The sequence below is a fragment of the Lacerta agilis genome, chromosome 2, assembly GCF_009819535.1.
Source record: "Lacerta agilis isolate rLacAgi1 chromosome 2, rLacAgi1.pri, whole genome shotgun sequence".
Lineage (NCBI taxonomy): Eukaryota > Metazoa > Chordata > Lepidosauria > Squamata > Lacertidae > Lacerta > Lacerta agilis.
The window spans coordinates 118648486-118671219 of NC_046313.1; the positions used below are offsets into that span (position 1 = coordinate 118648486).

At 47.3% G+C, this 22734-nt stretch overlaps 2 protein-coding genes across 2 annotated transcripts in view; both read left to right on the forward strand.

Moving 5' to 3' along the window:
- Positions 1 to 18240: 18240 nt before the first annotated feature.
- On the forward strand, positions 18241 to 21363 carry LOC117042996 (zinc finger protein with KRAB and SCAN domains 3-like). The gene is made up of 3 exons (XM_033142618.1): positions 18241 to 18706; positions 20337 to 20504; positions 21343 to 21363. Exons 1-3 carry the CDS (start codon positions 18290 to 18292, stop codon positions 21361 to 21363), a joined length of 606 nt encoding a protein of 201 aa, XP_032998509.1. The 5' UTR covers positions 18241 to 18289.
- LOC117042197 (zinc finger protein 658B-like) overlaps positions 20408 to 22734 on the forward strand; it is a 240752-nt gene continuing 238425 nt past the window's right edge. The window contains exons 1-2 of the mRNA XM_033141718.1: positions 20408 to 20466; positions 21743 to 21828. Coding sequence (XP_032997609.1) covers positions 21784 to 21828 — 45 coding nt within the window. The 5' untranslated portion in view covers positions 20408 to 20466; positions 21743 to 21783. The remainder of the gene's footprint in view (positions 20467 to 21742; positions 21829 to 22734) is intronic.

The following is a 22734-nucleotide window of genomic DNA, read 5'->3' on the forward strand; positions in this document are numbered from 1 at the left end:
CTTCCAAAAAATAGTGGACAAGCGGGGAGGGGGGGGGGTTTAAATTATTTTCTTACAAACATTTTAACACGTATATTAAAATACCATTTCATCATAAAGCTTTTGAATAAAAAAATGTCCACTATTTTGTGGGGGAAAATAGTGAACATAATGTGAAAAAAGTGGACTGTCCACTCAAATCTAGCTAATGGCTCAAGTAGGGAAGTTTTTAAACTGTGATATTTTAAATGTATTTTAATGTTTGGTGGAAGCCACCCAGAGTGGCTGGGGAGACCCAGCCAGATGGGCGGGGTACAAATAAATTATTATTATTATTATTATTAGGGAGACCCAGCCAGATGGGCGGGGTACAAATAAATTATTATTATTATTATTATTATTATTATCATCATCATCATCATCATCATCATCATCAAATAGTGGACACCTGGCAACCCTAGAGGGGGAGGAGAGGGGAAAGATTGTTTTCCTTGCACCTGAATCTGCAAGCATCTGGGGGGGGGGGAGGAGAAAGGGAAAGGATTCCCTTTGCAAAGGAAAGTCTCCCCGCTCCCCCTTTTCCCTCTTGGGATCTGTAATCCGCCTCCCAAGTGGATCACGTTGCTTCGGGAAGCACCGCTGTGCAGAGCCCAGTCTCATGCATGCATGTTTACTCAGAAGTAAGTCCTACTCTGTCCGTCCTACCTATCAGCGCTCACGTTTACATCTGCAACCCCCTCCCCTCCACTCGCCCCCTCCCTCTGCTCCTTTGCTAAAGCCCCCTGGGGGGGGAGACAGCAGCGGGGAGGAAGGCTTTGGCGCAGTAGAAGCAGCCTCCTATATGGGCGGGGCGGGATGGGGGGGCTTGATTTTGAATAGGAGATGGGGCTGAGGAGCAGACAAAATGTTAAAGGAAATCGGCCTTAGACTGATAAGATTCGTAGAGTTTGGAAGGGACCCCCAAGACTCATCTAGTCCAACCCCCTGCAATGCAAGAATCTCAGCTAAAGCATCCAGGACTGATGGCCACCCAACCTCTGCTTAGAAACATCCGAGGAAAAGAAGGAGAGTCCACTACCTCCTGAGGGAGAGGGTTCCACTGTTGAACAGCTCTTATTGTCAGGAAGTTCTTCTTCCCGGTGTTTAGCGGCAATCTCCTTCATTGTAACTTGGTGCCCTTGGTTCGAGTCCTACCCTCCAGAGCAGGACAGAAACAAGCATGCACACCAGTGTGGTGTAGTGGTTGAGAGTGGTAGACTCATAATCTGGTGAACCGGGTTCGCTTCCCCGCTCCTCCACATGCAGCTGCTGGGTGACCTTGGGATAGTCACACTTCTCTGAAGTCTCTCAGCCCCACTCACCTCACAGAGTGTTTGTTGTGGGGGGTGGAAGGGAAAGGAGAATGTGAGCCGCTTTGAGACTCCTTCGGGTAGTGATAAAGCGGGATATCTAATCCAAACTCTTCTTCTTCTTCTACTCCTCCACATGACAGCCTTTAAGATATTGGACAATGGCTATCCTATCTCCTCTCAGTCTCCTCTCTTCCTGGCTAAACATAGCCAAGTCCTTCAACCATTCCTCAAAAGGCTTGGCTTCCAGACCCTTGATCATCTTGTCCTTAGCAAGAAAGAGGCTGCTATTGGAAAGAGTCAAAGGGAACCAAAATGTGGGTTTTTGGGGAAGGGGGGAAGTCCCCCAGCTCCCCTTTAAGAACTCGTAGATAAGGGGGGGGGGCTGCTGGGCTGTGGTTTCCTTGGAACAAAAGAAAGGGTCTTCCTGAGGTTGCTCATGTTGAGGGGGGGAGGCAAATAGGGAGGAGTCCCTGCTTCAAAACAGGGAAGGGGCAAATTTTGGATTTCCTGGAGCCTGAAAAAACACCAGGTCAGTCTCCCTCCTGCTAGGCAAGGAAAATGGGTGCATGGATGGCAGTATTCGAAATTGATTGGGATCTTTTAAAAGCCTCGTGGCAAAAGACCGGAGGGATTAAATAAATGCCCAATCCCCAGTTAGACTTTGGGGGGGGGGATTAAATATATTATCTCCCAGCTGATTTTGATGCCGTCTCCAAAAAGAGGCTTCTCTAGACATCCTCTGGGAAGTTTGTTGGGGGGAGAGGAAAGCTGGCGTGGGTGGGCATGGGGGAGGGATCTGGCCCCTATTGCAGGGCTGGCGCAGCAGAGGGGTCTCCTCTATTGCTGCCAGCATCATTGCCTTGGAAATATTCAGGTTGGCAGGAGGGCCTCGTAATGCTATAGGCTGAGCAAGATGCTCTCAGCAGCCCTCCAGGCCTTTTTTTTTTTTGGCATCCCTCAGCAACAAGCAAGTGGTGGGTCCTCTGCGTGCAGAAGACAGAGAAATGCTATTGGGTTACAGGAGAGAAGGCAGAACTTCTCGGCGCCTACTTTGCCTCTGTCTCCATCCCAAAGGAAAGTGATGCCCAACCTGGTGATAACAGAATAAGTGATGCAAAGAGGGAGCTGCAGGGTTCTAAAGGAGCTTGCGGATGTAATTTCAGAGCCTTTGTCTATTTATCTTTGAGCATTCTTGGAGAACAGGTGAGGTCCCTGCAGACTGGCTGTGGGGAAAGGTTGTCCCCATCTTCAAAGGAGGAAAAAAGGAAGACCCAGGTGACTACTGACCGGTGAGGTTGACATCGATACCAGGGAAGCTCCTAGAACAGATAATTCATAGAATCATAGAGTCATAGAGTTGGAAGAGACCACAAGGGCCATCCAGTCCAACCCCCTGCCAAGCAGGAAACCCCATCAAAGCATTCCTGACAGATGGCTGTCAAGCCTCCGCTTAAAGACCTCCAAAGAAGGAGACTCCACCACACTCCTTGGCAGCAAATTCCACTGTCCAACAGCTCTTGCTGTCAGGAAGTTCTTCCTAATGTTTAGGTGGAATCTTCTTTCTTGTAGTTTGAATCCATTGCTCCATGTCCGCTTCTCTGGAGCAGCAGAAAACAACCTTTCTCCCTCCTCTATATGACATCCTTTTATATATTTGAACATGGTTATCATATCACCCCTTAACCTTCTCTTCTCCAGGCTAAACATACCCAGCTCCCTAAGCTGTTCCTCATAAGGCATCGTTTCCAGGCCTTTGACCATTTTGGTTGCCCTCCTCTGGACACATTCCAGCTTGTCAGTATCCTTCTTGAACTGTGGTGCCCAGAACCGGACACAGTATTCCAGGTGAGGTCTGACCAGAGCGGAATACAGTGGTACTATTACCTCCCTTGATCTAGATGCTATACTCCTATTGATGCAGCCCAGAATTGCATTGGCTTTTTTAGCTGCTAATTCATATTATTATTTTTGCTTTTTGCCCATTTCTGACAGTCCTCTGCTGGCCCCTTGCTCACTAGAAGGAAAGGCACTTTTCACTTGCTTCCACCCACAATGCCCTCTTACCCTTCAGTCCCTCCTCCCTATATATTATTCCTGAATTCTGGACATCTCTGGGTGTGTGTGAGAGAGAGCTTGGAAATTTGCATTTCTGCATGTGTTTATAATATCAATCTTGCCAGGAAAAATACCGAACATTTACTACAAATAAGGAGAGAGGTGGGTTCAAGCCCGTGCTTGGGAGGGATGCCCTGTGGTCAGTTTTGACCAACTGGAAGTTTTCTTTTTCCCCTTTTCCCTTTATTGCAAATGTGTCAAAAGGTCAGAAAAGGGGTGGCCATTTTGGAGGAAACTAAAAGAGAGGTCTGCAAAGGGACGGAGAGGCTTCATAAAGTGCTTTTGGAATTGATCCTGAAATGTTACTGTCTTGAGTAGCTGCACAAAGCCAAGCTGAATGTCCCCTAAAAACTGAGACAGCTTATATAATATTACAAAGTTCCTGTATAAAGGAGGACATCCTTCCCATTCCTTCCTCTCTTTGGGAAGATAAAAGAGTTCACACACAAACGTACATTCCTTAGAGGAAAGGCCTGGGGCGCCATAGTTCATCTGCTTGTCTCCATTCCGCAAACTACAATCCCCTAAAAACTGAAGCAACTTTTAATATACTGATGTTCATGACATCCTTTCCTGTTCCCTGTCTTTCTCCTGCAGGCCCAGGAATGGCCCCACTTGAGAGCTGCTCCCTGCTTTGAAGTGCATCGTGGCAACACCTGAGAGACTCCCAGGAGTGTGCCAGTTTACGCCTCCGTTCCCTCTGTCCTCCACAGGCAGCGCAATGGCCTCAGAGGCACCAACGTTTGGACCGTCTCTTCTTAGGGGTGGGATGGAAAGAGGTGCCAGGCAGCTCCCTCAGGTAGGGTAAGAGCATCGGGTGTGGGGAAGAGAGGGGAGAAGAGGAAGAGAGGGGGGGGACAAACCAGCCTCCTTCTGTGTTGCGTGGGGGATTTTTATTATTTATGTTAGTGGATTTATCTTGCCCGGGGCAGTCCAAAGAGGCTTACGACCAACCAACGAAACAGACAGGGATGAGGGAGATCTAAGAGAAGTTATTTCTTCTTCTTCTTCTTCTTCTTCTTCTTCTTCTTCTTCTTCTTCTTCTTCTTCTTCTTCTTCTTCTTCTTCTTCTTCTTCTTCTTCTTCTTCTCCTCCTCCTCCTCCTCCTCCTCCTCCTCCTCCTCCTCCTCCACCTCTTTTATTCTTCTTTCTTCTTTCTTCTTCTGCTCCTCCTCCTCCTCCTTCTTCTTGCAGGCTGTGGTGACCTTTGAGGATGTTGCTGTCTTTTTCACAGAGGAGGAGTGGACTCTGCTGGATCCAGGCCAAAGAGCTCTGCACAAGGAAGTCATGGAGGAGAATTATGAGATGCTGGTCTCTCTAGGTAAGGGAACATTTTTATCCCTCTTGACTGTTAGATGTTGGAGGTGTCAACCAGCTCTTTGTGCCATTTATTCATGCGGAGTAGGAATAAATTAAGAAGAATAGCCTGCTTGGATCGCCCTTTCGGCAGATGTACTCTACGATATTTGCAGCTTGGCTCTCTGAAGCAGCATCCATATATTCATACGCACATCCCTTGTGGCAGTGGGAACCACAAGGCCCTCTCCTGCTCATGTTGCGTGTCTTCATAGGATCTGGATATGGTCATCCCTCCTCTTTCCCTTTGCGGTCATAGATACAGATTGATTTGATATGGCCAGGTGATTTGTGGCCTTCTCGGTAGTGGCACCTGCCCTGTGGATCTCCCTCCCATCAGAGGTCAAAGAGATAAACAACATCCAGACTTTTAGAAGACATCTGAAGGCTGCCCTGTTTAGGGAAGTTTTTAATGTTTGATGTTCTATCATGTTTTAAATATTCTGTTGGGGGCCACCCAGAGTGGCTGGGGAAGCCCAGTCAGATGGACGGGGTTTGTTGTTGTTCAGTCGTTCAGTCGTGTCCGACTCTTCGTGACCCCATGGACCAGAGCACGCCAGGCACGCCTATCATTCACTGCCTCCCGCAGTTTGGCCAAACTCATGTTAGTAGCTTCGAGAATACTGTCCAACCATCTCATCCTTTGTCGTCCCCTTCTCCTTGTGCCCTCCATCTTTCCCAACATCAGGGTCTTTTCCAGGGAGTCTTCTCTTCTCATGAGGTGGCCAAAGTACTGGAGCCTCAACTTCAGGATCTGTCCTTCTAGTGAGCACTCAGGGCCGATTTCCTTGAGAATGGATAGGTTTGATCTTCTTGCAGTCCATGGGACTCTCAAGAGTCTCCTCCAGCACCATAATTCAAAAGCATCAATTCTTCGGCAATCAGCCTTCTTGATGGTCCAGCTCTCACTTCCGTACATTACTACTGGGAAAACCATAGCTTTAACTATACGGACCTTTGTTGGCAAGGTGATGTCTTTGCTTTTTAAGATGCTGTCTAGGTTTGTCATTGCTTTTCTCCCAAGAAGCAGGCGTCTTCTAATTTCGTGACTGCTGTCACCATCTGCAGTGATCATGGAACCCAAGAAAGTAAAATCTCTCACTGCCTCCATTTCTTCCCCTTCTATTTGCCAGGAGGTGATGGGACCAGTGGCCATGATCTTAGTTTTTTTGATGTTGAGCTTCAGACCATATTTTGCGCTTTCCTCTTTCACCCTCATTAAAAGGTTCTTCAATTCCTCCTCACTTTCTGCCATCAAGGTTGTATCATCAGCATATCTGAGGTTGTTGATATTTTTTCCGGCAATCTTAATTCCGATTTGGGATTCATCCAGCCCAGCCTTTCGCATGATGAATTCTGCATATAAGTTAAATAAGCAGGGAGACAATATACAGCCTTGTCGTACTCCTTTCCCAATTTTGAACCAATCAGTTATTCCATATCCAGTTCTAACTGTAGCTTCTTGTCCCAAATAGAGATTTCTCAGGAGACAGATGAGGTGATCCGGCACTCCCATTTCTTTAAGAACTTTCCATAGTTTGCTGTGGTCGACACAGTCAAATGCTTTTGCGTAGTCAATGAAGCAGAAGTAGATGTTTTTCTGGAACTCTCTAGCTTTCTCCATAATCCAGCGCATGTTTGCAATTTGGTCTCTGGTTCCTCTGCCCCTTCGAAATCCAGCTTGCACTTCTGGGAGTTCTCGGTCCACGTACTGCTTAAGCCTGCCTTGTAGAATTTTAAGCATAACCTTGCTAGAGTGTGAAATGAGCATTCTTTGGCACTGCCCTTCTTTGGGATTGGGATGTAAACTGATCTTCTCCAATCCTCTGGCCACTGCTGAGTTTTCCAAACTTGTTGGCATATTGAGTGTAGCACCTTAACAGCATCATCTTTTAGGATTTTAAATAGTTCAGCTGGAATATCATCACTTCCACTGGCCTTGTTGTTAGCAAGGCTTTCTAAGGCCCATTTGACTTCACTCTCCAGGATGTCTGGCTCAAGGTCAGCAACCACACTACCTGGGGTGCATGAGACCTCTATATCTTTCTGGTATAGTTCCTCTGTGTATTCTTGCCACCTCTTCTTGATGTCTTCTGCTTCTGTTAGGTCCTTTCCACTTTTGTCCTTAATTGTGGTAATCTTTGTACGAAATGTTCCTTTCATATCTCCAATTTTCTTGAACAGATCTCTGGTTTTTCCCATTCTGTTATTTTCCTCTATTTCTTTGCATTGCTTGTTTAGAAAGGCCCTCTTGTCTCTCCTTGCTATTCTTTGGAAATCTGCATTCAATTTCCTGTATCTTTCACTATCTCCCTCGCATTTTGCTTGCCTTCTCTCCCCCGCTATTTTTAAGGCCTCATTGGACAGCCACTTTGCTTTCTTGCATTTCTTTTTCATTGGGATGGTTTTCGTTGCTGCCTCCTGTATAATGTTACGAGCCTCCATCCACAGTTCTTCAGGCACTCTATCCACCAAATCTAAGTCCTTAAATCTGTTTTTCACTTCAACTGTGTATTCATAAGGAATTTGATTTAGATTGTATCTTACTGGCCCAGTGGTTTTTCCTACTTTCTTCAGTTTAAGCTGGAATTTTGCTATAAGAAGCTGATGATCAGAGCCACAGTCAGCTCCAGGTCTTGTTTTTGCTGAGTGTATAGAGCTTCTCCATCTTTGGCTGCAGAGAATATAATCAATCTGATTTCGATGTCGCCCATCTGGTGATGTCCATGTGTAGAGTCGTCTCTTGTGTTCATCATCATCATCATCATCATTATCATCATCATCACTTTGCTTGGCAGAAACAGACCCCAGTTCCTGTTGGGAAGAAAGACAAGATCAATTTCTCCACGTCCCTAAAGAAGGGCAGATATCAGAAGGTAGGTGTTTAGCTGCATTTTGGGGTCCTTTTTTCCTCTGGAAAGAGAGAGAGCAGAAGCCTGTTGCCTTTATGTCCTGCTTCCTGTCAGCATCTAGTTGGCTCCTATAGGACTTTGGGACTAAATAGATGGGGGGCAGCCCATGGGACTCTTCCCCCCCCCCAGTCACCACTGTCCCCAGGCCATGACCCATGACCACCTCTGCTTCACATCCTCCTTGAGTCCTTTTTTCCTGCCTGGGTTGTGTCCTTGAAATCTGATCGTGTTTCTTGCTTGCCTGGGTGGAGGAAGGAGAAGGGTGTGTGTAGAAACTGCTCCTGTCCAAAGGTTGCATTCACATTCATTGTTAAACCCAGTTCTGCCTCTGTAGAAAGCTGGCTGCACAGGGTCCAACAGGGTTTTCTTCTAAAAAGCAGAGATCGCATCCAGGCTGCGGTTTAAATTTAAAATAGCCTCCACATTGCCTCTTGAGATTAATGTACAGTGAGATCCTCTTCACAAGTGCCAGGTGGTTTCTGCTGGGTCCATGTGCCCTTCTGTCCCTGAGATGGAGTGTTAAGATCTTGCCTTTCCCTTATTTTGGGAAGGGAGCCATGGCAGTAGTAGGGCTTGGCATGTCTGGGTATTTTGCACTCAGAATTAACTGGCTGCTTTGAAAACATTTCCCAAACCAGACTTCATCACTTGGGTGGAAGGAGACAATTTAATTGGATGGTGCCCTGAGAAAGGGGAGAAATAATCAGACACAGCAGTGTGGGGTGACAGCTTGTGTGAGGTGGAGCAGGAAGGGAATCATGGTGTCGTCTTGAGAAATTAACCTGATTCATCTGTGCAGGGAGATAAGTGGGGGACATGCTTGAAAATGTTAGAAGAGGCAGAGAACTGGGCTTGATCCTCAATGAAAGTCTCTGCTTCTACCTTGCAATTTGAATAACATTTTCTTTTTCTTCCACCACCCCCCCCCAAACAGGTAATGGGCAGAGGAGAGAGAATTATAAGAAGCCATCAGGAAATGTGAAGCATGAAGTAGGGAAAGAGACATTTGTAAATCAACTGTCACGCCAAAAGCATATAGGCAGAAACATTTCAAATAATGGGAAAAGGAAGTCTTCCACTACTCAGGATGTTGGTGTCCATGTAACCCTGAACTCGCAGGAGGAATGCACAGGAAGGAGCAGTGTGGAGTGTGGAAAGAGCTTCAGTCAGAGTGGAAGCGTCAGTTTACATCAAAGAACCCAAACGGGGGAGAAAGCGTTTCAATGCACGGAATGTGGAAAGAGATTAAGCAGTGCTGGTAACCTTATTAAGCATAAAAAAACCCACAGAGGAGACAAACCATTCAAATGCATGGAGTGTGGAAAGAGCTTCAGCCAGAGCGGAAACCTTATTGCCCACCAAAGAATCCACACTGGGGAAAAACCATTTAAATGTATGTTGTGTGGAAAGAGCTTCAGTCTCAATCACCATCTTACTTTACATCAAAGAACCCACACTGGGGAGAAACCGCATAAATGCATGGAGTGTGGAAAGAGCTTCTGTACAAGCAGTTTGCTTATCGCGCATCAAAGAACCCATACTGGGGAGAAACCATTTAAATGTATGATGTGTGGAAAGAGTTTCAGTCTCAATCACCATCTTACTTTACACCAAAGAGTCCACACTGGGGAGAATCTGCATAAATGCGTGGAGTGTGGAAAGAGCTTCAGTTATAGGAGTGCACTTTCTTTACATCAAAGAACCCACACTGGGGAGAAACCATTTAAATGTATGGAGTGTGGAAACAGCTTCAGACAGAGAAGAAGCCTTACTGCACATCAAGGAACCCACACTGGAGAGAAACCCTACGTATGCATGGAGTGTGGAAAGAGCTTCAGTTGTAGGAGTGCAATTACTGTGCATCAAAGGGCCCACACCGGGGAGAAACCATTTAAATGTATGGAGTGTGGAAAGAGCTTCAGTCGGAATGGAAGCCTTACGACACATCAAAGAACCCACACCGGGGAGAAGCCATTTGAATGCATGGAGTGTGGCAAGAGCTTCAACCGGAGGACTGCACTAACGGTACATCAAAGAGAGCACACTGGGGAGAAACCATATGAATGCATGGAATGTGGAAAGAGCTGTAGTTGTAGGAGTGAACTTACTTTACACGAAAGAACCCACACGAAGGAGAAACCGTATGAATGCATGGAGTGTGAAAAGAGTTTCAGTTGTGCGAGTGCACTTACCTTTCACCACAGAACCCACACTGGGGAGAAACCGTTTAACTGCATGGAGTGTGGAAAGAGCTTCAGATACAGCGGAAGTCTTACTGTACACCAAAGAGCCCACATTAGGGGAAACCATTAAAATGTGGAGAGTTTGGAAAGAGCTTCAGTGGGAGTGAAGACCTGACTGCATCTGAGAACTCACACGGAGGAGAACGCCTGTAAGTGATTGGATTATGAAGAACAGCAGTAAACGCAGCAAACTTGCTTAACAGAAGGGAGAAAGAAATCGAGATTCACTGAGTATAAACAGCACTTCACTAGAAATTAAGTATTTACCACACATGGAGGAACCGTAACAGGGAGGAAACTTGAGTGTAGTAGCAAGCATCTTGTGGCACCTGAAAATGCACGATGATAGGTTTGTTGCCTCTAAGAAAAATAAGAAATTCCTAACACTGCTATGCTAGTTGCCCAAGATAGTCTCCCAATTCTGCCTAATGTCTGGGCTATCTGGCATATTATTTTTAACGCAGTAAGTGGAGAAAGAAAGGAGGCAAAGTTTAGCCACTTGGTCAGAGGTGTGGTGAAAGGCATTGGTCTGCTGCTATCGCCCTTTCTTTAAGTGAAACTCTCATGTATCTCAGGTTTCACCCATCAGGTATTCAGAGTCCCCAAGTGGCTTAGAGTGTCTAGTTGGGAAATGTGATATAACTGACTGTGACTTTTTATTTATTTATTACATTAGACTCCCCACATAGGGAAAGAATCACAGGCCAGTCTTTCCAAAGGGATGGTGGTGCCGGACCTTGAAACCTGAGCAGCTTTATTTTGTAATCTGTTCAACCTCTTTTCTTGCTTTCCCCCTATCTTTTATTCTAAATAAAGTTTCGCGATCCGAACAGCTCTTCAGTTTGTCCCATTGCTGAAGCTCTTTGGGATACCATCTGCTCAGATGCACATCAAATATCAACGTAAATGATGCTTGGATTAAAACTGCCGTACGTGTGGCCCAAATCCTGGAACCCTCCCACCTACTTCCCAAAGCTGGGAAAGTGCTAACTTGGCTTTGGGAAGGAGGCAGGAGGACTCCAGGACCCTGACAGAGCCCTCACACCTCCTTTTTGGAGCCCAGCACCTCACTTTCCCCGCTTTTGGAAGTTGGTGTGAGGGCTGGTGGGGTGTCAAATGTTGCTGAGGACTGCAGAAAACAAAAGAATTGAGTGCTTCTTGACCTCCTCATGTGGCGGAGGAAGGGGGCCAGGGAAGTGACCCAGGAGAAGGAACCTGGGATTTATGGGGTGTAATGACACCCACAAGGTAGGAGCCAGGGGAAGAGGTAGAGTATGGGCAGGTAGAGGAAGGTGTTCAGGATCTGATGGAGGAAGAAGGGATGGGCCAGGCAAGGGATGGGTGAGTAGCTTTCCCAAAAGTCCTTCACATATTTTCTATGGAAAAAATGGCACCCAGACTTTTTTGAGGTGCTCACAAAAGGAAAATATTTAGGCACAAAATGCTCCTGGCGCCCTGCAAATTTCAAACCCTGGTCAGAGTGCTCACCTTACTTTACATCAGATAAACCACACTGGGGAGAAACGGTTTAAATGCATGTAGTGTGGAAAGAGCTTCAGATGGAGAGGTAACCTTACTATGCATCTCAGAACTGACACCCAGGATAAACCATTTGAATGTATGTAAGTCACCTTAAGGGACGCGGGTGGCGCTGTGGGTTAAACCACAAAGTCTAGGGCTTGCCGATCAGAAGGTCGGCGGTTCGAATCCCCGCGATGGGGGGAGCTCCCGTTGCTCGGTCCCTGCTCCTGCCCACCTAGCAGTTCTAAAGCACGTCAAAAGTGCAAGTAGATAAATAGGTACCACTCCGACGGGAAGGTAAACGCTGTTTCCGTGCTCTGCTCTGGTTCGCCAGAAGTGGCTTTGTCATGCTGCCTACATGACCCGGAAAGTGAGATGAGTGCCGCAACCCCAAAGTCGTCCACGACTGGACCTAACAGTCAGGGGTCCCTTTACCTTTACCTAAGTCACCTATAAGTTCCAGTGCAGGTAATGCACAAATCCAGTAATGAATAATAAGCAGTAATTCATAAAGGCTAATTGGCCAATTAAGCAAAAACACAAATCATAAAAAAGCAGGAACAAATGTTATTAGCTTATAAAAGAGTGAGCCCCCAAACACCACCAACTGAATCTGTACTTTGCTAAATTAAAAATTCTGTTTTTTCTTTTTCTTTTTTGTAGTAATTTTTATTAGAATTTGAAAAGGGTCTGAGAAGGAATAAAGGGGGAAAGGGAAGAGAAACAGAGGAAATAATGAGAGAAAGAGACGAGAAAGGGAAAGGAAAGAAAGAATAAAGAACTTGCAATTCTTTGTCTGTCAGCTATATTGTTGTTGTTTAGTTGTGTCCGACTCTTCGTGACCCCATGGACCAGAGCACACCAGGCACTCCTGTCTTCCACTGCCTCCCGCAGTTTGGCCAAACTCATGTTGGTAGCTTCGAGAACACTGTCCAACCATCTCATCCTCTGTCGTCCCCTTCTCCTTGTGCCCTCCATCTTTCCCAACATCAGGGTCTTTTCCAGGGAGTCTTCTCTTCTCATGAGGTGGCCAAAGTCTTGGAGCCTCAACTTCAGGATCTGCCCTTCCAGTGAGCTCTCAGGGCTGATTTCCTCAAGAATGGATAGGTTTGATCTTCTTGCAGTCCAAACATTATTCAACTCACCCATTCCAATTTAACACCTAACCAAACTACTTTATATAAACCAACATTATCAAGATTTTTTATTTTGGAGAGGGAGACATTTTTTAATGCACTTTAAAGGCACTGTGTGAGCACAGCCTGACCCCCCCTTCTCTCTACAGTGTTTTTTCACAAGCTGCTTCAGCTGAGATTCCTGCATTGCAGGGGGTTGGACTAGATGACCCTCGAGGTCCCTTCCAACTCTATGATGCCCCACAAGCTGGCTAAGTTAGTTTCTTGTTTCCTACATTGGTGGCTGCTCTGTCCCTTTCCCCCAGAGTCTGTCAGCTGCTAGAAAAGGATTTGTTGGGCCACGGATCATCAATTGTTGTATCATCCGTGCTGGAAACTCCATTGTGTTCTCTCTTTGTGCTGAGGGGATTCAAGGAGGTTCCCTCAAACCTTGGTCATCATGGAAGTTATTGAGTCAGTTTCCCTCAGAAACAAAAGAAAAAGAAAAGGTGTGTGTGTGAGAGAGAAGACTGGAGGGGAATCCTGGAGTTTCCAGAGATGTTTCTGTGGAGAAAAGGTGGGACACACTTTTCCTCAGAGCAGGCAGGGATCAATATATGATCAATCTGGGCAGAGAGATGGGAACCTCCCTCCATCTGTGGAGTTTCCCACTCTTTTTCCTGAAGGTGGCAAAATGTCTGGGTCAAACAACAACAACAACAGTTTCTGTGAAGAAAGCCCCCTCTCCCTGTCTCTCAACAACAACAACAACAACAACAACAACAACGGTTTCTGTGAGGAAAGCCCCCTCTCCCTGTCTCTCTGCCAGGGAGAGCCAGTGTGGTGTAATGGTTAAGAGTGGTAGACTCGTAATCTGGTGAACTGGGTTCGCGTCTCCGCTCCTCCACATGCAGCTGCTGGGTGACCTTGGGCTAGTCACACTTCTTTGAAGTCTCTCAGCCCCACTCACCTCACAGGGTGTTTGTTGTGGGGGAGGAAGGGAAAGGAGAATATTAGCCGCTTTGAGACTCCTTCAGGTAGTGATAAAGCGGGGTATGAAATCCAAACTCTTCTTCTTCTTCTCTCCTCAAGGCCTGAAAGCTCCGGCAAGTGTTGAGGACACAAGTTACCCTCTACTAGGGGGCCGCAGTGAGATGAACAGCTAAATACAAATCCCCTCAGCAGTTTCAGTTATGTGAAGATTCGAAGGCTTCCGGCCCTCTCCAGGGTTGTGCGTTGGAGCCCCACATTGGGTGAAAGATTGACTGAGGTTTGAGGGATTCTTCACCCCCACTTTTTTTTGTTTCTGGGGGAAACCGTCAATATAACCTCCGGGAGGTTCCCTCAAGCCTCGGTCGACATGGAGGTTATTTTGTCAGTTTCCCTCACAAACAAGCAAACAAACAAGCAAACACGAATTGGGTGATGAATCTGGTTGGCAATTCTGGAGAGCAGGACTGGACCAGATCATAGAATCATAGAGTTGGAAGAGACCACCAGGGCCATCCAGTCCAACCCCCTGCCAAGCAGGAAACACCATCAAAGCATTCCTGACAGATGGCTGTCAAGCCTTTGCTTAAAGACCTCCAAAGAAGGAGACTCCACCACACTCCTTGGCAGCAAATTCCACTGCCAAACAGCTCTCACTGTCAGGAAGTTCTTGCTAATGTTTAGGTGGAATCTTCTTTCTTGTAGTTTGAATCCATTGCACTTGGGCAAAAAAAAAAAATGAAATGCACGAATACAGGATGGGTGACACCTGGCTTGAGAGCAGTACATGTGAAAAGGATCTAGGAGTCTTGGTAGACCATCAACTTGACATGAGTCAACAGTGTGATGCAGCAGCTAAAAAAGCCAATGCAATTCTGGGCTGCATCAATAGGAGTATAGCATCTAGATCAAGGGAAGTAATAGCACCACTGTATTCCACTCTGGTCAGACCTCACCTGGAATACTGTGTCCAATTCTGGGCACCACAGTTCAAGAAGGATACTGACAAGCTGGAAGGTGTCCAGAGGAGGGCAACCAAAATGGTCAAAGGCCTGGAAACGATGCCTTATGCGGAACGGCTTAGGGAGCTGGGTATGTTTAGCCTGGAGAAGAGAAGGTTAAGGGGTGACGTGATAGCCATGTTCAAATATATCAAAGGATGTCATATAGAGGAGGGTGAAAGGTTGTTTTCTGCTGCTCCAGAGAAGCGGACAAGGAGCAATGGATTCAAACTACAAGAAAGAAGATTCCACCTAAACATTAGGAAGAACTTCCTGACAGTAAGAGCTGTTCAACAGTGGAATTTGCTGCCAAGGAGTGTGGTGGAGTCTCCTTCTTTGGAGGTCTTTAAGTGGAGGCTTGACAGCCATCAGTCAGGAATGCTTTGATGGTGTTTCCTGCTTGGCAGGGGGTTGGACTGGATGGCCCTTGGGGTCTCTTCCAAATCTTGGATTCTATGATTATAACTTCTGGGGGCTTCATGTCACAGGGCTGCTGTTTTATGGGAAAAGTGCGTTTCTGCAGGCGCGGCGGACCCCTTAGCGTGGAGGGGTGGCAGCAGGCAGAGGGAGAGGGGTGGGTGGGCTTCTGTATGCAAGACCCTGGAGAGAAGGAGAGCCCCGCGCCAGAGTGCAGGGGCGCCCCTATGCGCCCCCAGTCTCAAAGTCCTCTTGCAGGCCCGGCTGTTTCCCGGGCTTTTGCAAAGGTGTGGGGGGCGATGGGGAGGGAGGCCCTTTCTGTGTGGGTCCGCGGCGAGCAAGGGGTTAAAGCGAGCGAGGCTGGGTTCCTGGAGAGGCGTGCAAGGAGGAGGGGAGGGGGCACGGGAGGGAGGGAAGGAGGGGGGGGCGGGTGGCTGCGCCGCGCACAGAGCATCAAACGAGCCTGGGGGTTTTCCTCCTCTCCTCCCACCACCATCGGGACCCCCCAACCACCCACTCAGGTTGGCTCTTCCTCCAAGCTGAGGGTGGGAGTGGGGGGGCAGGTGAGTGGGTGGCAAATTCATTTGGGGGCGGGCTGCAAAGGTGGGGGTAGGGAGAAGAGGAAAATGCTCAGCGGCGGGTGGAGACAAAAGGAGGGGGGGTCACTAGACGTTTGGCTGGGGAGAAAGGGTGGGAGAGATCTTCTCCCCGCCCCCCCGTCCCACTCCATCTATTCCCTTCCTCCAAAAAAGAGGTGGGCTGCTCTGGCCAGCCCTCTCCCACCTCCTCATCAGAACAAAAGATTTGCACTGGAACCAGTATCAAACCAGTTTGCATTAGGAGGAGAGAAAAAGGTGTTGGGTTTTGGTTGGGGGGGAGCACAGCGTTTGGGGCCGGGGCTCAAGGGTAGGGAGGGGTAAGGGGTAAGGGGGCTCCCTCTTGCTGCTTGTGGGGTTGGCAAGCAGAAAGCTGGTTTTTAATCCTCCTTTGTCGCTGATTGGTCTTGTTTATTCACAGTTTGTTTTTTCTCTCTCTCTCCAAAGAGGCCCCATGCAGGCCCCCCCCCCCCGTCCCAAGCTTTGAACCTCTCAGCTGCCCCATGGGGTAGGTAGGTCAGGGTGTGGGATGGTGCCAGATTCATGAACCGAGTGGGTTCCGGGATTTGTAGTTTGGTGAGGGTGTAAACTACAGTTCCCATGAGTCTTTGTGGGGAAGAGCCAAGTGGTACCTGGATGGGTTTAAAAGAGGATTACTGTAGACGGATTCAAAGTGTAGAGGGCTACCGATCCCCCTTCACAATTGGAAGCAGCAGTGATTCTGAATGCCAGTCACGTTCTGTTCAGATGCTGCTTGCAGGTTTCTATCAGGCATTTGGTTGGCCACCATGAGAAAAGAACGCTGGACCTTTATAGGCCATTGGCCTGACCCAAAACGCTCTTAACCCTGGTCTCCCACCTCCACGCCCAACACGCTAAGCACCGCACCACACTGACTCTGCTACTTCTAGTCCCTTGAATTCATAGAATCATAGAATGGTAGAGTTGGAAGGTACCCTGAGGAAGGATACTGACAAGCTGGAAGGTGTCCAGAAGAGGGCAACCAAAATGGTCAAAGGCCTGGAAACGATGCCTTATGAGGAACGGCTTAGGGAGCTGGGTATGTTTAGCCTGGAGAACAGAAGGTTAAGGGGTGATATGATAGCCATGTTCAAATATATAAAAGGATGTAATATAGAGGAGGGTGAAAGGTTGTTTTCTGCTGCTCCAGAGAAGCGGACACGGAGCAATGGATTCAAACTACAAGAAAGAAGATTCCACCTAAACATTAGGAAGAACTTCCTGACAGTGAGAGCTGTTTTGACAGTGGAATTTGCTACCAAGGAGTGTGGTGGAGTCTCCTTCTGGATGACTGCCGTCTGTCAGGAATGCTTTGATGGTGTTTCCTGCTTGGCAGGGGGTTGGACTGGATGGCCCTGGTGGTCTCTTCCAACTCTAGGATTCTATGATTCATTTAGCCCAACCCGCTGCCATGCAGGAATCTCAGCTAAAGCATCCATGACGGATGGCCATCCAACCTCTGCTTAAAAACCTCCAGTGAAGGAGAGTCCACAGCTTCCTGAGGGAGACACAAGAAAAAAGCTTGCTCCTTCCTCCATTCATCAGCCCTTGAAAATGGCTATCATATCTCCTCTCAGTTTCCTCTTATCCAGACTAAACTTGCCCAGCTCCTTCAACCTTTCCTTATAAGGCCTGGTTTCCAGACCCTTGATCATCATGGTCGCCCTCCTCTGCACACCTTCCTGCTTGTCAACATCCTTTTTAAATTGTGGTGCCCAGAACTGGACATTGTACTCCAGGTGTCGTCTGACCAAGGCAGAATAGAGTGGTACTATGACTTCCCTTGATCTGGACCCTATACAGCCCAGAATAGCATTAAACTCCCCCCTCCCCCCACGCTGCATCACACTGTTGACTCGTGTTAAGCTTGAGGTCCACTAAGACCCCTAGATCCTTTTGACACGTACAGTATTACTAGAAAGCCAGGTGTCCCCAGTCTCATATTTGTGGAGCTGTTATTCTTGCCTAAGTGTAAGAACCTTGAATCCCGATTCCGCCTTCTTCAGTGATAGCTACCTCTCCCAATTGGATGACACCTGCAAATTTGACGAACTTCCCCTCAATTCCCTTGTCCAAGTCATTTGTAAAGACGTTGAACAACAACGGGCCCAGGACAGAACCCTGCGGTGCCCCCAATTGTCACTTTCCCCCAGGATGATGAGGAACCATAAATGAGTATATATATAAGGATCTGGTGACTTCTGTTTCAGTGTATCTGAAGAAGTGTGCATGCACACGAAAGCTCATACCAAGAACAAACTTAGTTGGACTCTGAGGTGCTACTGGAAGGAATTTTTTTATTCTTTATTTTGTCATAAATGAGTATTCTTTGGGTTCAGTCAGTCAACCAGCTACAAATCCATCTAACAGTTACCTCATCCAGCCTACGGTATATTTTACCAAATTCTCTGCAAGAATATCATGGGGGGGGGGCCTTTGTCTTGGCTGCTCATAAGTCTCTACCTTCTTTTACAGGTCCCAGCCGGGGTCACCCTTCGCTCCTTGCAAAGCATCTTTCCCTTAGGAGTGTGCAAGAGGGGGGCTTGCAAACTTTGCCGGACATCGACCCCCCCCCCTCTAACTCCAATAAAATTTCAGCAGCCTTTGGTCTGAGAACAAAATTGTCCGTGGAGCAAGGCAATCTTTGGATTCCTTCTAGGAACTTTGGGAGATGGAAAAGCCAGACTCAGCGGCTCCCTGGGGAGGAAAGGACCCCCACGTCACCCATACTGGGAGCACTGGGGAGGTCTGGGAAAGGAACGTGCAGCAGATCCTGGGTGAGGGCAATGCCAGCTCAGACGTCCAGCGCCAACACTTCCGGGCGTTTTGCTACCAGGAGGCCGAGGGGCCCCGCGAGGTCTGCAGCCGACTGCACCACCTTTACCGCCAGTGGCTGAAGCCAGAAAAGCACACCAAGGCGCAGATGCTGGACCTGGTGGTCTTGGAGCAGTTCCTGACTATCCTCCCCCCGGAGATGGAGAGCTGGGTGAGGGAGTGCGGAGCGGAGACCAGCTCCCAGGCGGTGGCCCTGGCAGAAGGCTTCCTCCTGAGCCAGGTGGAAGAGAAGAGGCAGGAAGAGAAGGAGCAGGTGAGAGCGCTTTCTTTAATTCTTTAATAATTCTTTAATAAAAAAGGATACTGATAATTTGGAACGTGTCCAGAGGAGGGCAACCAAAATGGTCAAAGGCCTGGAAATGATGCCTTATGAGGAACGGCTTAGGGAGCTGCGTATGTTTAGCCTGGAGAAGAGAAGGTTAAGGGGTGATATGATAGCCATGTTCAAATATATCAAAGGATGTCATCTAGAGGAGGGAGAAAGGTTGTTTTCTGCTGCTCCAGAGAAGCGGACACAGGGCAATGGATTCAAACTACAAGAAAGAAGATTCCACCTAAACATTAGGAAGAACTTCCTGACAGTAAGAGCTGTGGGACAGTGGAATTTGCTGCCAAGGAGTGTGGTGGAGTCTCCTTCTTTGGAGGTCTTTAAGCGGAGGCTTGACAGCCATCTGTAAGGAATGCTTTGATGGTGTTTCCTGCTTGGCAGGGGGTTGGACTGGATGGCCCTTGGGGTCTCTTCCAACTCTAGGATTCTATGATTCTATGAGAGTTGGGAAGGAGTCAGAGACCAACCCCCTGGAATTCCTCCCCCCGTCCACCCTATTAATTTGTTAAAATAAAAGAAAGCAAAGTTTAATAACAGAGGCCAAATAAAATAAAGCAAAAGCGGAACAGGTATCTAGAACTAATGAGATAGGAGCAAAATTCAGTAAATTAATGTCACAAGTAGCACAAATGGATTTACCTTATCCTGCATGTTATTGCTCCAGTACATTTACCATATATTAAAAGACTCATTTTCTCTATAAAGGCATACTGTTTTCTGTCCTTTCTGGTTTTTGCCGCATACGTTAGCTTAACCATGCATACTGTGTTCCTGATTTTCATTATCCCATTCTGTCATGGACGGTCTTCTCATTCCCCTACCCCACCCATATTTGACAATAATAATAATAATTCTGGAAGCAGTTAAGAGGTGTTGCATTCATTCCCTGGTCTGTATTGGTTGTTTGTTTGGGTAAAAGTATAGCAAGTTATTACTTGAGTTTTCTTTGCCGTATCTTCCTAGAATTTTCTGATTTGGGGACATGCCCAGAGAGTTTATTCCATATCCCAGCTTTTGTGGCTTTACACCTCCACAAGCAACATTGGTTATTCTGTATATCCAGGTAAGATGTGTTGGTGTTAGGTAAAATAACTAAATAAATAAATAACCAGCTGGGTTTCCCCAGCCACTCTGGGCAGCTCCCAACAGAATATTCAAAACAAGATGAAACATCAAACATTAAAAATTTCCCTGAACAGGGTTGCCTTCAGGTGTCTTCTAAAAGTCAGATAGTTGTTTATTTCCTTGACATCTGATGGGAGGGCATTCCACGGGGCCACTACCAAGAACGTCCTCTGCTTGACTCCCTGTAATTTTGCTTCTCGCAGTGAGGGAACCGCCAGAAGGCCCTCGGACCTCTATATCCGGGCTGAACACCACTGTTCCAGTGGAACAGAAGCTTGTAAAATATTTATTTTAGGGTCACGCTACCTGTTTGCTGAAGAACTCTATGCCAAAACCGATTCCAACGGTCCGATGGAAGTTCCCGTCCAAATCCCTCTTCCTAATCCGTTTTCTCCATTCCCCACCTGAGGACCCCCAAATTTTGTTTCAGGTTCAAGGGACGAGAAAAGGGGCTAATTCTTCCACCAAAATAGAGAAGGTCCCGCCAGCCACCAGGAGGAGGCAGCTGTTCCGAGGAGCCATTCCGGGGGCCGCCGGAGGGGATGCTTCTACCTTGCTGGGTAAGGAGGAATTGGGAGCACATTTGGGCTTGATCTCGGTCTCTCGAGGGGGTTGCCTGATCAGACCTCACCTGGAATACTGTGTCCAGTTCTGGGCACCACAGTTCAAGAAGGATACTGACAAGCCGGAACGTGTCCAGAGGAGGGCAACCAAAATGGTCCAAGGCCTGGAAACGATGCTGCCTTATGAGGAACGGCTTAGGGAGCTGGGTATGTTTAGCGAAGGTTAAGGGGTGATAGGATAGCCATGTTCAAATATATAAAAGGATGTCACATAGAGGAGGGAGAAAGGTTGTTTTCTGCTGCTCCAGAGAAGCGGACACGGGGCAATGGATTCAAACGACAAGAAAGAAGATTCCACCTAAACATTAGGAAGAACTTTCTGACAGTGAGAGCTGTTGGACAGTGGAATTTGCTGCCAAGGAGTATGGCGGAGTCTCCTTCTTTGGAGGTCTTTAAGCGGAGGCTTGACAACCATCTGTCAGGAATGCTTTGATGGTGTTTCCTGCTTGGCAGGGGGTTGGACTGGATGGCACTTGTGGTCTCTTCCAACTCTATGATTCTATGATTCTAAAATAAAAACTGACAAATCTCCGTGACCGGATGCACCCAAGAGTTCTCAAAGAACTCAAATGTAAAATTGCTGATCTAACAAAAATATGTAAGTTGTGCCTCTGCTCAGCCTTCATATCTGAGGACTGGAAAGTAGCCTCAAGACTTAAAAACCCTATAAATCTCTTTGAGAGTGTCCCGAAGCAAATAGATCTCTTAAGTACCTCAATGGCCCACAAATAAGCCGCACCTTTAAATTTCAAAGGGGGGGGAGAAAAAAGACAACACCCGAATATAAACCGCTCCCTTCAAATTGGGTAACAGGCTGAAAATCGCTGCAGTTAGTTGAATTGTAACTCCGAGCCAATTTAAGCCATTGATCTTGCAAGCATGCAGAAGTTACCGTACCATCGCTAAAATCACAAATCGCTATTCAGTTGTACAGTTCCGCAGGCACTCGAGCTCGCAAATTGGCAATAAAACATTTTTTGTTGTTGTTCCATTTTACCGTGTGTCTGTTTCAGCAGCGATATCGTAAAAGCCCATTTTAGTAAGGTCACGAATATAGCCCGCACTGTAACTTTTCACGGTCGGAATTTGAAACAGAAAGAAAGTGTGGCTTATATTAGGGCCAATACAGTACTTAAGCCCCAGGCATTTTAGGACTGAGAACCAGCATCTCGCCTCCTTCCCACTTCCTTCCTTCCTTTCTCTTCCCTCACAGGCAACCAGGCTCCACTGGCGCATGGTCCCAGCCCTTCCTTAATGTGTGACGGAGGGGAAATGGTTGCTGCGCAGTTGCCCGGACAGGTAGGAGCGAAAGAACTGGGGAAATGAGGAAGAAGGGTCAACCTGGGTGCCTCCATCAACTGCACACGTCTGTGGTCCTGAAAGGATATGTCGCTTGACTCCTTTCAAAGGTTGTTCCAAAGCTGGGAAGGACCTGAGCATCCCTGAGGGAGCTCTGGATCTTGCAGGGAGAGCCTCCACCCCTTTCAAAGGTTTATCATAGAATTGTGGAGCTGGAAGGGGACCAAAGGGTCATCTAGTCCAGTCCCCTGTAACATCATCACCTGGAATACTGTGTCCAGTTCTGGGCACCACAGTTCAAGAAGGATACTGACAAGCTGGAAGGTGTCCAGAGGAGGGCAACCAAAATGGTCAAAGGCCTGGAAACAATGCCTTATGAGGAACGGCTTAGGGAGCTGGGTTTGTTTAGCCTGGAGAAGAGAAGGTTAAGGGTTGATATGATAGCCATGTTCAAATATATAAAAGGATGTCATATAGAGGAGGGTGAAAGGTTGTTTTCTGATGCTCCAGAGAAGCGGACACGGAGCAATGCATTCAAACTACAAGAAAGAAGATTCCACCTAAACATTAGGAAGAACTTCCTGACAGTGAGAGCTGTTCGGCAGTGGAATTTGCTACCAAGGAGTGTGGTGGAGTCTCCTTCTTTGGAGGTCTTTAAACGGAGGCTTGACAGCCATCTGTCAGGAATGCTTTGATGGTGTTTCCTGCTTGGCAGGGGGTTGGACTAGATGGCCCTTGTGGTCTCTTCCAACTCTATGATTCTATGATTCTATTCTATGATTCTATGATCATCATCTATTATTATTTATAGCCCGTCCATCTGGCTGGGTTTCCCCAGCCACTCTGGGCAGCTCACAACAGAATATTAAAATCACGATAAAATATCAAACATTAAAAACTTGCCTA

Excerpts from the sequence above, each read along its gene's own strand:
- LOC117042996 (XM_033142618.1), top strand. The coding sequence starts at position 18,290 with ATGGAAAAGCCAGACTCAGCGGCTCCCTGGGGAGGAAAGGACCCCCAC. Across the intron at positions 18,707-20,336 it reads GGCAGGAAGAGAAGGAGCAG|GTTCAAGGGACGAGAAAAGG; the intron begins GTGAGAGCGCTT and ends ATTTTGTTTCAG. Across the intron at positions 20,505-21,342 it reads CACATTTGGGCTTGATCTCG|GCTGAAAATCGCTGCAGTTA; the intron begins GTCTCTCGAGGG and ends ATTGGGTAACAG.